This window comes from Neofelis nebulosa, chromosome 15, assembly GCF_028018385.1.
Source record: "Neofelis nebulosa isolate mNeoNeb1 chromosome 15, mNeoNeb1.pri, whole genome shotgun sequence".
Taxonomy (NCBI): domain Eukaryota; kingdom Metazoa; phylum Chordata; class Mammalia; order Carnivora; family Felidae; genus Neofelis; species Neofelis nebulosa.
This window is the reverse complement of record NC_080796.1, coordinates 38334501-38348320: the sequence shown is the minus strand read 5'-3', so window position 1 is coordinate 38348320 and position 13820 is coordinate 38334501. Positions and strand designations below refer to the sequence as shown.

Below are 13820 nucleotides of genomic sequence, written 5' to 3'. Positions count from 1 at the left end.
TTCCATATTGCCTGCCTTCTCTTCTAAAACAGGAAACGACAAAACTGTTCTAGTCAGTTATGCTTTTACACTTAAATGTTACCTTCTCTTCCTGTAGTTTGTATGTTTCATTTGTTTTTAGGAGAAATTAAGTAGCAAGTCTAGAAATTGTCTTTCTAATTTTATCTCATACGTTTTTAAAAAGCTAGAATGGTTCCTAAAGGAGGGGAAAACAGATTTGGCACTTGATTAAAACATAGGGATTGTAACCCAGTACATGAATGATCAAAAGGAAATGGAAATAGGTGATTCATATTTTTCCATCTAAAAAACACCTGTTTGCTTTAGAGAGTTTCTTCTATCATAAGGTGTCATAAGAATGGAGACCCAAAAGTATCAGCCCTCTGATGCATGCACTTCAAATAATTGATTCAAAATCTCCAGCATTTTTGTGATAGAATTTAACTTATAACAGGGAAGATTGGAACACAAGACTCAGAAGAGAAAGGGTAGACATTAGAAAGAGAATATATGATTTTGACTTTTAGCCCTCACCTACATGACACCATTCACTGTCCTACTGCTATTGATATCTTTTTTTTTTTTTTCACCTTAATATGAATTCTTGAAGAGATTTGCAGGAGGTACAAAGAAGTGCATGTTCCCAAATGGTTTGAGTTTAAAATTAATCTTTTTTTGATAGGAAAGAGCTATATCCCTGGAGTTTCTGGATGTCACTATGTTCTTATTTCAAAATGGATTTCCTGGTTATACTAAGTATATGCTCACTTTAAGAAATTTTGTTACAAGAAGCAGGAAACAATATTCTGCCTCCCCCAAATTTTACTACCCAGAAGCAGCTTGCCACTGTAATGTTTTGATTTATTTTTTGTAGTCCAAAATCAGATTTTAAAAAATAACTTTTTAAACGTACCAAATACGGTCTCGGGATATCCCTTCTGTCTCAGGAAGAAAAAAAAAGTCTGTAATTTCATGTCGAAAGCTGGGAAACACCATGCTACAAATGCTTCTGAAGTTACAATCTTACTAGCCAAATTAAAAAATATATACGAATATGGTTTTTGGGGGGTGGAATGAAGAATACTGTTTGGAAAATGTGGGCTTTTATAAAATGTAATATCAGTCATATTTTTATATTAATTCCCAAACAGAACTTTAAAAGTGTATGTTAAAGATTCTAAAGTATCATTTGCCAGCATAGGAAGCCAAGTTGTTCACTGTAACTTTCAAATGAACTTTCGAAATTTGACTGAAAATGCTTTTCTTTGTCTTCCTGGGAAATTTACAATTTACATCTTCCAGGATTTTCTAAAATTTCATTCTACTAACCTTTAAAAACTGACTTTTTGCCCTAAAGGTGAGAAGTTTAATTTAAAACCATGGTTCAGATGGACCTAATAAGCCTTTTTCATCTATAGAAAGAGAGAGATTTAATCATTGTGTTTAATTCCCTTGCTGATAAATCAATCAGATGGCCTTGCCTATTATAAATTATGAGAAAAGAATGGACCACCCTTCTTCAAGGTACAAATCGGCACAACAGTAGCTCTGATGTCCTGTGTTGTTAAAGTTAGTTCCTCTGCTTTGACTGCCCCTGCTAGGTTTTCCTCCAGAAGGCTAGCTGGGGATTCTTCTGAAGGAGCTGCCCCATTAAGTCTTCAGTTGGTGTTTCACTAGAGTTTACCTAGTTAATCAGCTACGGTATAAACTTAAGAATTCCACCTTCTAACCAAAATAGGCTGTTGAGCCAGCATCATGGGGAGTGTAAAGGTGATGAAGTTAGCTATATGTGACTCTTGTTTGGGGAAGAAAAAATCAATTCTATTTCCTGAACACTTTCTGTGTACTTAGCATTATATTTCATTGGACAGTACTTCCTAACCTTTCTCACATCATGGCATACAAAAAAAAAATACAAAATTTGTCACAACACACTGGGGAAAACATATGAGACTACTGTTGTCCAGAAAGGACTGCCAAAGAGCTCTGGCTGTTCCAGAACCTGCCCAGCTGTCCTGCAGGCTGAGGGGATTAATATCCCTGAAGGCCCACTTGTTCTCCGGACATGAGTGGGATCCTCAACCAGACTCCAGAGGTCTGATCTGAGCCTTAAAATTTTGCAAAGTAGTTTATATAAGACTGGCATCCATGAGTTAATAATAAACATACCTGGGTGACTCAGAACCTAGGTGACTTGGAAAAGGTCCTTGATATCCAGAGTATCTGGGAAAACTAAGGCTCCTATAGGAAGTAGTTTTGCTTTGAGGGGTCTGTAACTCTGGAAGTGCAACAATGTTGGTGACATGGTAAAGTCCATTGAGCAAGAGAAAATGGGAAATCAAAAAAGGGGACAGCTATAAAATGGAATCAGACATGGGGACAACTTACTGGTAGATTTTGGAATATATTTTGCTAAAGAAATAGGTGTTCTGAGCGTTATAATATCTTCATACTTGGACTCAGTTAATTTTAATGTGACTTCTTGCTAGAATACAGAAGAACTAATCTTAGATTTATTTGAAGTTTTCATTTCTAATCTCATGTATTCAGTAGATTTGGTCATTTCTAAAATGTAAACTAAATATCCCTTGAAAATTAGTACATCGATAGAACACTGTGTCTGATTTCTAAAGAGTAGTTATTTTCAAGTGCAGCAATCTCAAATAATTTGTTATTTTCAAAGTATAAGTAATAGAGAACTACTTGAATATATAGAAGTAATTTCTAATATTAAATAACCTTGGATTTCTATTGCCAAATATGCCCTCAATGGAACCTAGTCACCATTAGAATTTATACTCAACTACAGAGTTTAAAGTGGACATTAGCTCATGGATTTAAAGAGAATTTATATTGCTAAATGCTGTAAAGAACATCAAGTGTCATAATTTATTATCATGCATGTCTTCGCCTTTGAGAACAGAGGAAATGAGCATAGTTTATAAACCCAGAACTCTATATTAAAAATCACTATAGCTTAATAATCTCAAACTTCTTGCCCAGAATGCCCTTTAAGATAAAGGAACACCCCATGGAGTCAAGCCTAGCTAGTTGAATGTAAGCAGGAGATACTCATTCCCAAGTTCTCCATATAAAAGAAGGGCAGAAATTAAAAGCAAGAATTTTGTCATATCATCATGCTGCTTTAAGAAGATAATTGGGGAGATGATACCAATAGGTACCACTAAGAACGTGTCTAGCATTTTTCCTGGGGTGTTAACATATCCTCATATTATTCTCTCATCTGTGATTGTGTACATGTTGAATTTATTTAAAGCCCCATGATTCTGGTTGCTTAGGTTAAATTACGCACTTTAATATCATAAGTATCATTTTTTCCTCCTTTCTCATGTCTAATTAATGAGTTACTGTTTCTGTATTTTAAACAGTAGTTATCAAATTGTAAAATCAAAGTTTTTGACAGCTTTTATCTTTTGAGCTAAGTGCATCTCTTTCTAGAATGAGTCAGTGAACCTCCTTTTACAGTTCCCTTAAGAGCAATTTATTACCCATCTGATTACAGAAAGTCATTTCAAATTCTGTAGTATAATTGACTATCTCAAATTCACAAATCAAATGTAATCTTTTGTTATAATAAAACTTCCATAGTGAAAAGTTAAGTTCTCAAATAACTGAATGTGCCGTCCTTCTTAAATTTACAGCAGTGACGATAAGCCCAACAAGCCCTCTCTGCAGTACCGCTGGGACTCCTCCACATGCACAGCCTTTGCAACTGTTAGGGGAGTTGAAATCCAGCTACCTCCAAAGAATAGCTTCCCTTGTTTTTGTCCGTCACACTGTGATGATTCTTTTTTGTGTGTGTTTAAATTCTTATTTCTCTACGTTGGTACCCTGGTGAGATTAGGCAAGTAATCATAGTGAAGCCGATATTAAAACCAAATTATAACGCTTTTCTTAATGGGGGAACTCTAAGACTACTCACTCAGTCCATTGAGGGGATAAAAGAGATGGCTTATTCCCATCCAGTTTTGTTTACAAACGGTGTTGCTCAAATTTAGGTGACTGGCTACTAGGGAAATAAATGAATGTGGAATTGAGGATGGAACAAAGAATTCAATGCTTTACAATAAATGGACTGTATTTGAGAGTTCAAGAAAGGATTGGAGAAAATAACTGAGTATGTAAAAAATGGTAAGTTCCTGATTGTTCAGTTGAAGGCAAGTGGCTGGCTCGATGAAATGACGTAATTGATAGTTTTCATCTGTGACCCTGATATCTTAGTCTCTATCTCAGAATTGAGAAATGAGCAGAGTTTATGAGAAAGGATTTTCATTGCTGGTATCTTTTGTGTGTGCATGATGTGTAGTACACACAGCTCTCCTTATTGATCCTTCACAGGTGTATTATTTACTTTGCCTTCCAGGTGTCCGCAAATATGGTAAAGATTTTCAAGCTATTGCAGATGTAATTGGCAACAAGACTGTTGGCCAAGTGAAGAACTTCTTTGTAAACTACAGGCGTCGGTTTAACTTAGAGGAGGTATTGCAGGAGTGGGAAGCAGAACAAGGAACCCAGGCTTCTAATGGTGATGCTTCTGCTTTAGGGGAGGAGACAAAAAGTGCTTCTAATGTGCCATCAGGGAAGAGCACTGATGAAGAAGAGGAGGTGTGTTTGTGTATGGAATTTGAGCTCATATGAGTTGAGGAATCATTTTGTGTGGTGTTCTGTAAGGTTAATTTGTCAGAGGACTAGCTAAATGAGCATGAAAGGTTGACAATACACTTACTCAGTGGTGCCTCTCTCGTGACTCTTAAGTCCTAATGACATGCTAAGTTCTGATCCCAGAAGAATGGAGAGTGTATTGTTCTTTCATAGTCTTATTTTTATTTCCAGTGTTAAGCTGTTTACTAATAAAGATGCCTGTTTGGTAGCTTCGTTGCTTTTTCGGTTTTTGGTTTTTGTTTTGTTTTGTTTAAAATAAAAGAAGCTTGTGCTTCCCAAAAACACTGGTGTTACGTTTTTGTTTTGTTTTGATTTGTTTTGTTTTTCCTGTGACAGCCCGAACTATGTTGTACTAAGTTCATTAGGAACTATCATCTCATACATGTATTTTTGTTTCCTCACCTCTAGGCACAGACCCCACAGGCTCCTCGGACTCTGGGTCCATCACCTCCTGCCCCATCATCCACTCCAACACCAACAGCCCCCATTGCCACTCTGAACCAGCCTCCACCACTTCTTCGTCCAACACTGCCTGCTGCCCCTGCTCTTCACCGGCAGCCTCCTCCACTCCAGCAGCAGGCTCGGTTCATCCAGCCCCGGCCAACTTTAAATCAGCCTCCACCACCTCTCATTCGCCCTGCTAATTCTATGCCACCCCGTCTAAACCCAAGACCAGTGTTGTCCACGGTTGGTGGTCAACAGCCACCGTCACTTATCGGAATTCAGACAGATTCACAGTCCTCACTGCACTAAAGTTAAATTGGACAGAGCTACAGTAACTTTTCACCCTACCGTTATACCAGTGCTCATCAGACTGTTGCAAAAGAGGACAGGATAATCCTTCCTAGATACTGAGGCTGCGAACTAGTTCTGTGGCAGTGGGCTAGCATAAGTGGATGTCTAAGAAATTTTTTAGTTCATGCAACTGAACTAAATGTTATACGATAAAAAGCCTACGTACGGTTAGCCTCCTTTGTAGAGTATACGTTCAGTGACATGATCTCATTAAAAGAAAAAAAAGATTAAGTATTCTATATACCAAGGTTTTCTTGTTTTATTTTTACTGTATTTATTTTATTGAGATTCTTTATATTTCTGCCTCTTCATAGTCAAGGCTCTTAGTACAGGAATATTGACTTAGGAATTGTGAAAACTCCTTAAGTTTCTTAAGGATGTTTGACTTTTTTCTTTCTTCCTTAATTTAATTTTTAACAACATTTTCCTATGTTAGGAGTGCAAGAATAAATAGCCTGCATTTCAGATTTTGACATATGTTCATTTAATGCATATTTAAGAAATTATAGTGCATATCCCTTTTTTCAAAAAATCTTGCTTTTTTTTCCAAAGGAATTTTAACATATTCCTTTAAAAGAAAGCAATTTAATCAATTGCAAAGCAATTATATGAAACCACAAAGAATGTACTGAACCTACTAACCCTTTAACATACACTTCAGGGTCCTAGTACAAAGTCCTTGCTTAAAGGTCATTGACCCATCATCTATCAGTAATAAGAGGATCGGAATAATAATTTTACGTACAAATGAGGACTTAATTTGTTGAAGTACAGTGTCTTTAAGTTCCTTGAAGATGGAGTTAATTTTGACTTTTTTTTTTTTTTTTTAATGTTTCTAAATGCTATCTGCTTTTAACTAGTTGCCTATATTCGGGGACGTTAGAAGAGAATTATATTTTGTCAGTAACGTGGAGATAGTGGTTATGGAAGCATTTATTTACAGTACCCTTTTTGTGTTTAGGTTCCGACTTAAAATTGCCCTCATACTTATTAATATGGTCTGCATTTAATATAAAGGATGTTTTCTTGATAAATCTCTATTGTACTATTTGGATACATTTGTGTATTCCTTGCAGCCGACCTGTGCTTGTGGGTTTGGTTTAGGGTTAAATCATCAACATTATTTCATACAATAAATTTAAGAATTTGTTCTGTGTCATCTAAAGATGTATCAGTATATTGTCACAATTGTGCTGTTAACTTAAAATGCTGAGGCCCCTTTTTATAAAGAAGCAAAAACATTTCAAGTCTTAATTGAACTCATAAATCATTAAGTACCTACAAAGAATATTTTGCAAGTAATAGTATTTCAACAATGTGTTACTAATATTTTTGATACAGTGATTTCATATTGGAATCATGACTTGTGCAAAGGGACAGATCACTTAGATTACTCTCCTAGTGAAACATAAGGCTAAATGTTTGCACATTTACATTCTCATATTTAGAACTACTTTACAACATCTAAGGCCCTAATTTATGTTTTGAGAAGTCATATATTCTCAATATTTGAAAAATAATCCTTACATTGGCTCTAAAGCCTTAAAAGAGCTGTAGATTTAAATTCATTGTTTAGTTTCAATTTTGAAGTTTTAGACCACTCTTCTTCAGAAGGACCTTAAGTTCTGGCACAAACTTTTTCCAGGGTGTGTCTTTTCTTTCTCATTGGATCATTTTAAATAGTTCCTGCCCCTGGATTATAACTAGATAAAAATCTGATTTAAAACCCTTAATATTCAAGAATTTATACTTATTTTTACTTTAAAAGCCACGAGGGGAGGGGGGGAAGTTATATATCTTAAAAGAAAATATCTAAAGCATTTTTCTAAAGATTGTCTTGCATACGTGCATATTATACAGCTCTTATTGTCTTGTCTCTCGTCAGTAGACCTTCAGTATACAGTGTGTGGGACATGTCAGTCACGTTGGTCAGCACCAGCATCTGTCCGGCTGTTAAGTATATTATGATTCATTTAAAAATCTGTTCTATCCCACCCGTGGGCCAAGATGCTATATCTGAGGGATGTGCTGTGATTTTATTTACGTACACTAGAGCACACAGTAGAAGAATCTGAGCTTCATTAGTAATATGACACATGTATATAGTGAGATGTCTTATTGTGTGCTTTGCATATTTTGTAAATATTTTGCACGCCATTAATTTTCTTTTTTGTTTAAGCAGTGTTTGGCCTGGAAGAGTGATATGCTTGCTGCTTAATCAAAGGATTAAAGAGTTAAAGGTGTCTATGTCTTCTATTTTTATATAATTTCATGCTGTATGAGGAATTTAGGACCTCTTCACTGTGAAATTCTATTGATTTTTATAAAAAAGCAAAATCTAGAAATATTTTAATGACCATTTCATAATGTCAAGGTTATCATTTTTGAAAAATCTACACCCAAGTATTTTTTTTCATTACATAACTAAAAATAAATCACACTATTGATATGCCTGGTAATATTAATGAAAAAATATTTTTTATATATTCTTTAATTCCAGTGTAATATGGATGGGGGTAAAGGTAAGTTTTGATCATAACTTTTCCTTAATAATTTTACAATTAAGTGAGTAAAAATGTAGAATAAAGATGAAAGAATATAAAATTCTGTATTAATATAGGCCAACATTCTTTTTAGGAATAAATGTAGGGAATAAGCAAAAAGTGACAGTCATGATTAAAAAAAAATAATATTGCAAGTTTTTTGTTAAAGTACCAAGTTTAGTTAGTAAGTATGTTATAGTATTTTAATGTTTCTTCCTGCTATCCAAGGAATATTACTCAGACATGTTAATAATGGCTGCTCACTTAACACTAGAGTATCAAGGTCTCCTCAAAGCTACTAATAATCCGACTTAGAACTCAGAGCAAGATCTATGTTTCTCTTTGTGTTTCTCCAAAATGATGAATACATCTGGACTAGGAAACATAAGAAAAAGAAATTAACGTCTGTTAGTTTTTTAACTTAGGCATTCATTATAGATATCCATAAGAAGATAACCGAATAAGTAAATGCAGAAAGAATCCAATAATCAAGTCTGAGAAACCACGTGATATAAAATGTAAGAAGCGACCTCATTTTCTCGCAGCATTACTGGGAGTACATAACTGCCTTCTCCTAGGACAAAATAGGTCACATATAATCCCTCCTAACTTCAATCCGTATCATAACTTTACCTCAGTGAAGGAATGTTCTGCAGCAATAATTTTTAGTAGCAATGGAGTTGGGAAGTAAATTACTGAATTGCTCCTGGATGTGTGTTTGTATCAAAAGGCCATGTGGCTTTATTTGCCCTTCCTTTACTTGCAAAAGTCTGGCACACCTAAGGGAGAATGATGAAGACCAGGAATTAGTGTTGGGTTGAGATGTTTTCCAGATCTAAAGTAGGCCATTGTTTACCGATAAGGGAATGGGTGTTTACAATGTGGTTAATTGAAACTTGAGAATCCTAAAGTTGGAATTTGGGTGAGCAGAGTCTCTAAGGAGAAGATGCTGGGAATGCGAACTGGAGAGATCTAGGAGCAGTCTTCACAATATAAATGGCATAAAGGCTAACCTCCCAGGTTGCTTTATATAATGTCTTTTTTCTCTGTTATATGGTCTAATCTTATTTAAATATATAGGGTGCAGTTACCAAAACTAAGGAGGTCCTGAATTAACACCACAACAAAAGTTACTTCTTGAAGTATCTACCTAGCTTACTGCCCAGAACAGCTTTCATGATTGGCAGGATTTGGCTTCAAGAGGCCTCTACTCCCGAGACCATTTTTGTTCACATGCTGTAGCTTTTCCAAGAGTTTTAAAACAATCGATCGTTGAAGGGCTTGTTGCTTGACTTACATTTAAAAAAAAAAAAAAGTCCTCCCTCTACTGTGGTGACTCTTTTCCAACTCTATTGAACAAGTTACTTCACCTCTACAATCCTCAGTTTATTTTTCTTCCCTTCCAAAATCTTACTGAACTGACAGGAAATAACAAAAATCAAAATAACACTTAGCAGTGCTAGAAAGCCAGGGGAGGTACGACCAGCAGATGGAGACAGATTATGACAAAACCTCATAGAATTAAGGAACTTCCCAACTCCATGAAGGCAAAAGTACAGGAAGACATTCTCAGAAGTATCCCATAATAACCTCAGATTAGAGGCACAGATATGGAGCAGCCCCCAAAGATTTCCTTCCTGGTATTCATGCCCTTGTGTGTGGGTTGGATGTAGTGACTTGCTTCTGACCAATAAGAAATGGCAAAGATGATGTCACTTCTATGGTTAGGCTAAAAGATTGTGATTTATGTCTTGTTAACAGATGATTGCATTCTCTGGTTGCATTGCCTCCTATGAGAGACTCTGAAGCAGAGAATTCAGCCAAGCTGTGCCCTAATTTCTTACAACAGAAACTGAATTCGTATTGTTTGGAGCTGCTAGGTTTGGGGGCAATACTTGTTATGCAGCAATAGAAAACTAATGAAATAGATGACTATCTCCCATCTTAACAGAAGAAAATTGGAATGACTAGATTAATGTCAAAGATTTTACCCAGCAACAGAATAAACATGAAATATTTCCAAGATAGACCATGCTCTGTGCCATGAACAAGTGTTAATAAGTGGACAAGGATTCAGATCATCCAGAGAATGTCCTCTAAGTACAATGGAATTATAAATAAGCAACAGAGGGGGCCTGAGTGGTTCAGTCCATTAAGCCTCTGACTCGGTTTCAGTTCAGGTCATGATCTCATGGTTTATGAGTTCAAGCCCCTCATCAGGCTCTGTGCTGACAGTGTGGAGCCTGCTTGGGATTCTCCCTCTCCCTCTCTCTCTGCCCTTACCTCACTGACACTCTGTCTCTCTTTCTCAAATAAACTTTTAAAAACATTCTTTAAAAAAGCAACAAATCTCTGAGATTCCCAAATGTCTGGAAATTAAACACATTTCTAAATATGCTATGGGTCAGAAAATAAACTACAAGAGAAATTAGAAAATATCTTGAACTGAAAATAAGTAAAAACATAGTATCTAAAAATCTTTTGGATGCAACAAAGCTGTGCCTAGGAGAAAATTTATAGCTTTAAGTATTTATTTTACATAGGAAGAAAGAATAAGTCATCTAAGCTTTCTTCTACCTTGAAAGCTAGGGGGAAAAAGCAGTAAACTCAACTGAAATAGAAAAGAGTAAATAGATGGTTGAAATAAATGAAATAATAATAGAGAAAAATCTCTGAAACCAGTAGTTCTCAAAAAGATCAACAAAATACATTAGATCAAGAATAAAAAGTGCACAAGTTACCAAAATCTAAACTGGAAGAGGGGTCATCATTGTATAACCTACAGAAACTAAAAGAACTAGTAAAGGAATATTATGACCACTTTATGCCAACAAATTTGGAAAGATTAATGAAATGCACACATTCGTACCAGAACTGTCTCAGAAGATAGAGAAAATCTGAATTAAGTAAAGAAACTGAATTTGTAACTTAAAAATCTTCACACATAGAGAGGTCTTGTCCCAGATGGTTTTACTGATGAATTCTATAAAATCCTTAAAGACATAATATCAAACCCACACAAACTCAGAAAATACAGGGCTCATTCTATAAGAGCATTATTATTCTGATTCAAAGCCAAATGAAGATAAGAAAACTTCAGACTAATATCTCTAGTGAACAGAGATGCAAAAATCCTTAGGAAAATATTAAATAAAATCACCAGTATCCAAAAAAAAATTGCATGACATAACCCATTCCTGTGTATCCCAGGAATGCAAATCTCATTTAACAGTCAAAAATCAATTAATGTAATGGGGTTTTCAACCTCAGTACTATTGACATTTGGGGCTAGATAATTCTTTGTTATGCACTGTAGGATGTATAGCAGAATCCTCAGCCTCTATCCAGCAGGTGTCGGTAGCACCAGTCCCCTCCACAGTTTGACAACCATAAATGTCTCCAGCCATTACCCAATGTCCCCCAGAGAGCAAAATCACCCTCTGCTGAGAATCACTGTAGTATATCATATTAATAAAGGGAAAAAAAAACCATTGGATCATGTCAGTAGACACAAAAAGACATTTGACAAAACCCTACACCCATTCATGATAAGAACTTTCAGAAAACTAGTAATACAAGAGAACTTCTTCAAGCTGATAAAGAGCACCCATCCACAAGAAGCCTATAAGTAACATCACACTTAACTGAAGGCTTTTCCTTGGATTGAAACCAAGGGAAGGATGTCTGTCCTCACCACTTCTACTCAACATTTTACTGGAGGTTCTAGCAATGCAAAAAGGTGAGAAAAATAAAGACCTATGGATTGGAAGAACAAAAATTTATTTTAAAAAATTGTCTATTTGTGGACGATGGCATGTAAAAAATAAACCTCCAAAAACCTACTAGAATAATAAATGAGTTTAAGAAGGTCATGGGATACGAGTTCGATATAAAATCAATTACATATATATTAGCAATGAATTATCTAAAAATAGAATTAAGAAAGCAATTTTGTTGACAATAGTATCAAAAAGTAAAATAGGAATAAATTTAATAAAGATGTGAAGACCTATTCATTGAAATCTATAAAATATTGCTGAGGCAAATTAAAGAAGACCTAAATAAATTGAGGGATACACCATGTTTATGGATTGGAAGTCTTAATATTGTTAAGATGGTAATTCTCCTCAAATTCATAGATTCAACCCAATCTCTACTGAAATCTTAGCAGGTTTGTTTTGTACAAATTGTCAGATTATTTCCAAAATTTACATGGTGATGTAAAGGCTCTAGACCAGGGATCAGCAAACTTTTTCTATAAATGGCCAGACAGTAACTATTTTAGGCTTTGCAGTCCACACCTGTTGCATGCAACTACTCATCTCTACCCATGTAGTTCAAAACCAGCTATAGGAAATATATAAATCAGGGGTGCCTGGGTGGCTCAGTTGGTTAAGCATCTGACTTTGGCTCAGGTCATGATCTTGTGGTCTGTGGGTTCGAGCCCCATGTCAGGCTCTGTGCTGACAGCTCAGAGCCTGGAGCTTGCTTCGGATTCTGTGTGCCCGCCTCTCTCTGACCCTTCCCAGCTCAAGCTCTGTCTCTCTCTTAAAAATAAAAAAAAATAATAAATAAATAAATAATTTTTAAAGAAAATATATAAATCAACAGACATGGCTATTTATCAACAAAACTTTATACAAACAAATGCAAACCTGAAACTTAGATTAACCAAAACAATTTTGAAAAAGAAGAACAAAACTGGGGACTTACACTAACTGATTACTTGTTATAAAGCTGCAGTAATAGAGACACTGTGATATTGGTGTAAAGATGGACATATAGATCAATGGAACAGAATAGAGTCCAGAAGTACACTCACGCATATATGGTTAATTGATTTTCAGTGAAGGTGCCAGAGTAATTCAATGGCAGAAGGGAGAGGATGTCTGTATGCCAAAAAGAACCCCACCCCCAAAACAAAAAACCTTGATTCTTACTTCACACTGTGCAAGTTAAAAAATTAACTTGAAATGGATCATAGGCCTAGATGTAAGAACTGAAACTATAAACTCCTGGAATAAAATACATTATCAAAAGAATGATCCATAAAAGAAAAAAATTAATGATAAATTGGATTTCTTCAAAATTTACATCTTTTCAAAAAGATACAACTAAGAGAATAAAAAGGCAGGGAGAAAATATTTATAAAACATGTATCTGATAAAAGATTTGTATCCAGAATGTATAATGAACTCTTAAGAACCCAAAAATAAGAACTCTTACAACAATAAGAAGATAAGAACAACAAAAATCAATTCAAATGGGCGGAAAATTTGGATGGACATTTGGATAGAGAAGTTATGCAAATAACAAATGAGTCCATGGAAAGATGTCACACCATTAGTCATAAAGGAAATGTAAAGTAAAGCCACAATAAGGTACCCAGAATACCCACTAGAATGGCTAATATTAAAAAGATTGACAATATGTACTAACCATTGCCAGATTTGCAGAGAAGCCGAAAATTTCTCATACGGCTGGTAGAAATGCAGTATGATGCGGTGATACAACCCCTTTGGAAAGCTGGCAATTTCTAACAGATTAAAGGTACACATACAGGGGCATATGGGTGGCTCAGTCGGTTAAGCGTCCGACTTCGGCTCAGGTCATGATCTCACTGTTCGTGGGTTCAAGCCCTGCGTTGGGCTCTGTGCTGACTGACAGCTCAGAGCCTGGAGCCTGCTTCAGATTCTGTGTCCCCCTCTCTCACTGTTCCTCCCCCACTCGTGCTCTGTCTCTCACTCTCTCAAAAATAAACATTAAAAAAAATTAAAAGAGAAATAAATAAAGGTACAC

General features: G+C 35.6%; 1 protein-coding gene across 5 annotated transcripts in view; it reads left to right on the top strand.

Annotated features, from left to right (window-relative positions):
- Positions 1 to 7721, top strand: part of RCOR3 (REST corepressor 3) — a 53164-nt gene extending 45443 nt beyond the window's left edge. For 3 of the 5 annotated variants that reach the window (XM_058701980.1, XM_058701977.1, XM_058701983.1), the window contains exons 11-12: positions 4385 to 4626; positions 5092 to 7721. In XM_058701980.1, the coding sequence (XP_058557963.1) occupies positions 4385 to 4626; positions 5092 to 5436 (587 nt within the window). In that variant the 3' untranslated portion in view covers positions 5437 to 7721. The remainder of the gene's footprint in view (positions 1 to 4384; positions 4627 to 5091) is intronic. The other 2 variants (XM_058701981.1, XM_058701982.1) reach the window with 1 other exon arrangement.
- The last annotated feature ends 6099 nt before the right edge of the window (positions 7722 to 13820 follow it).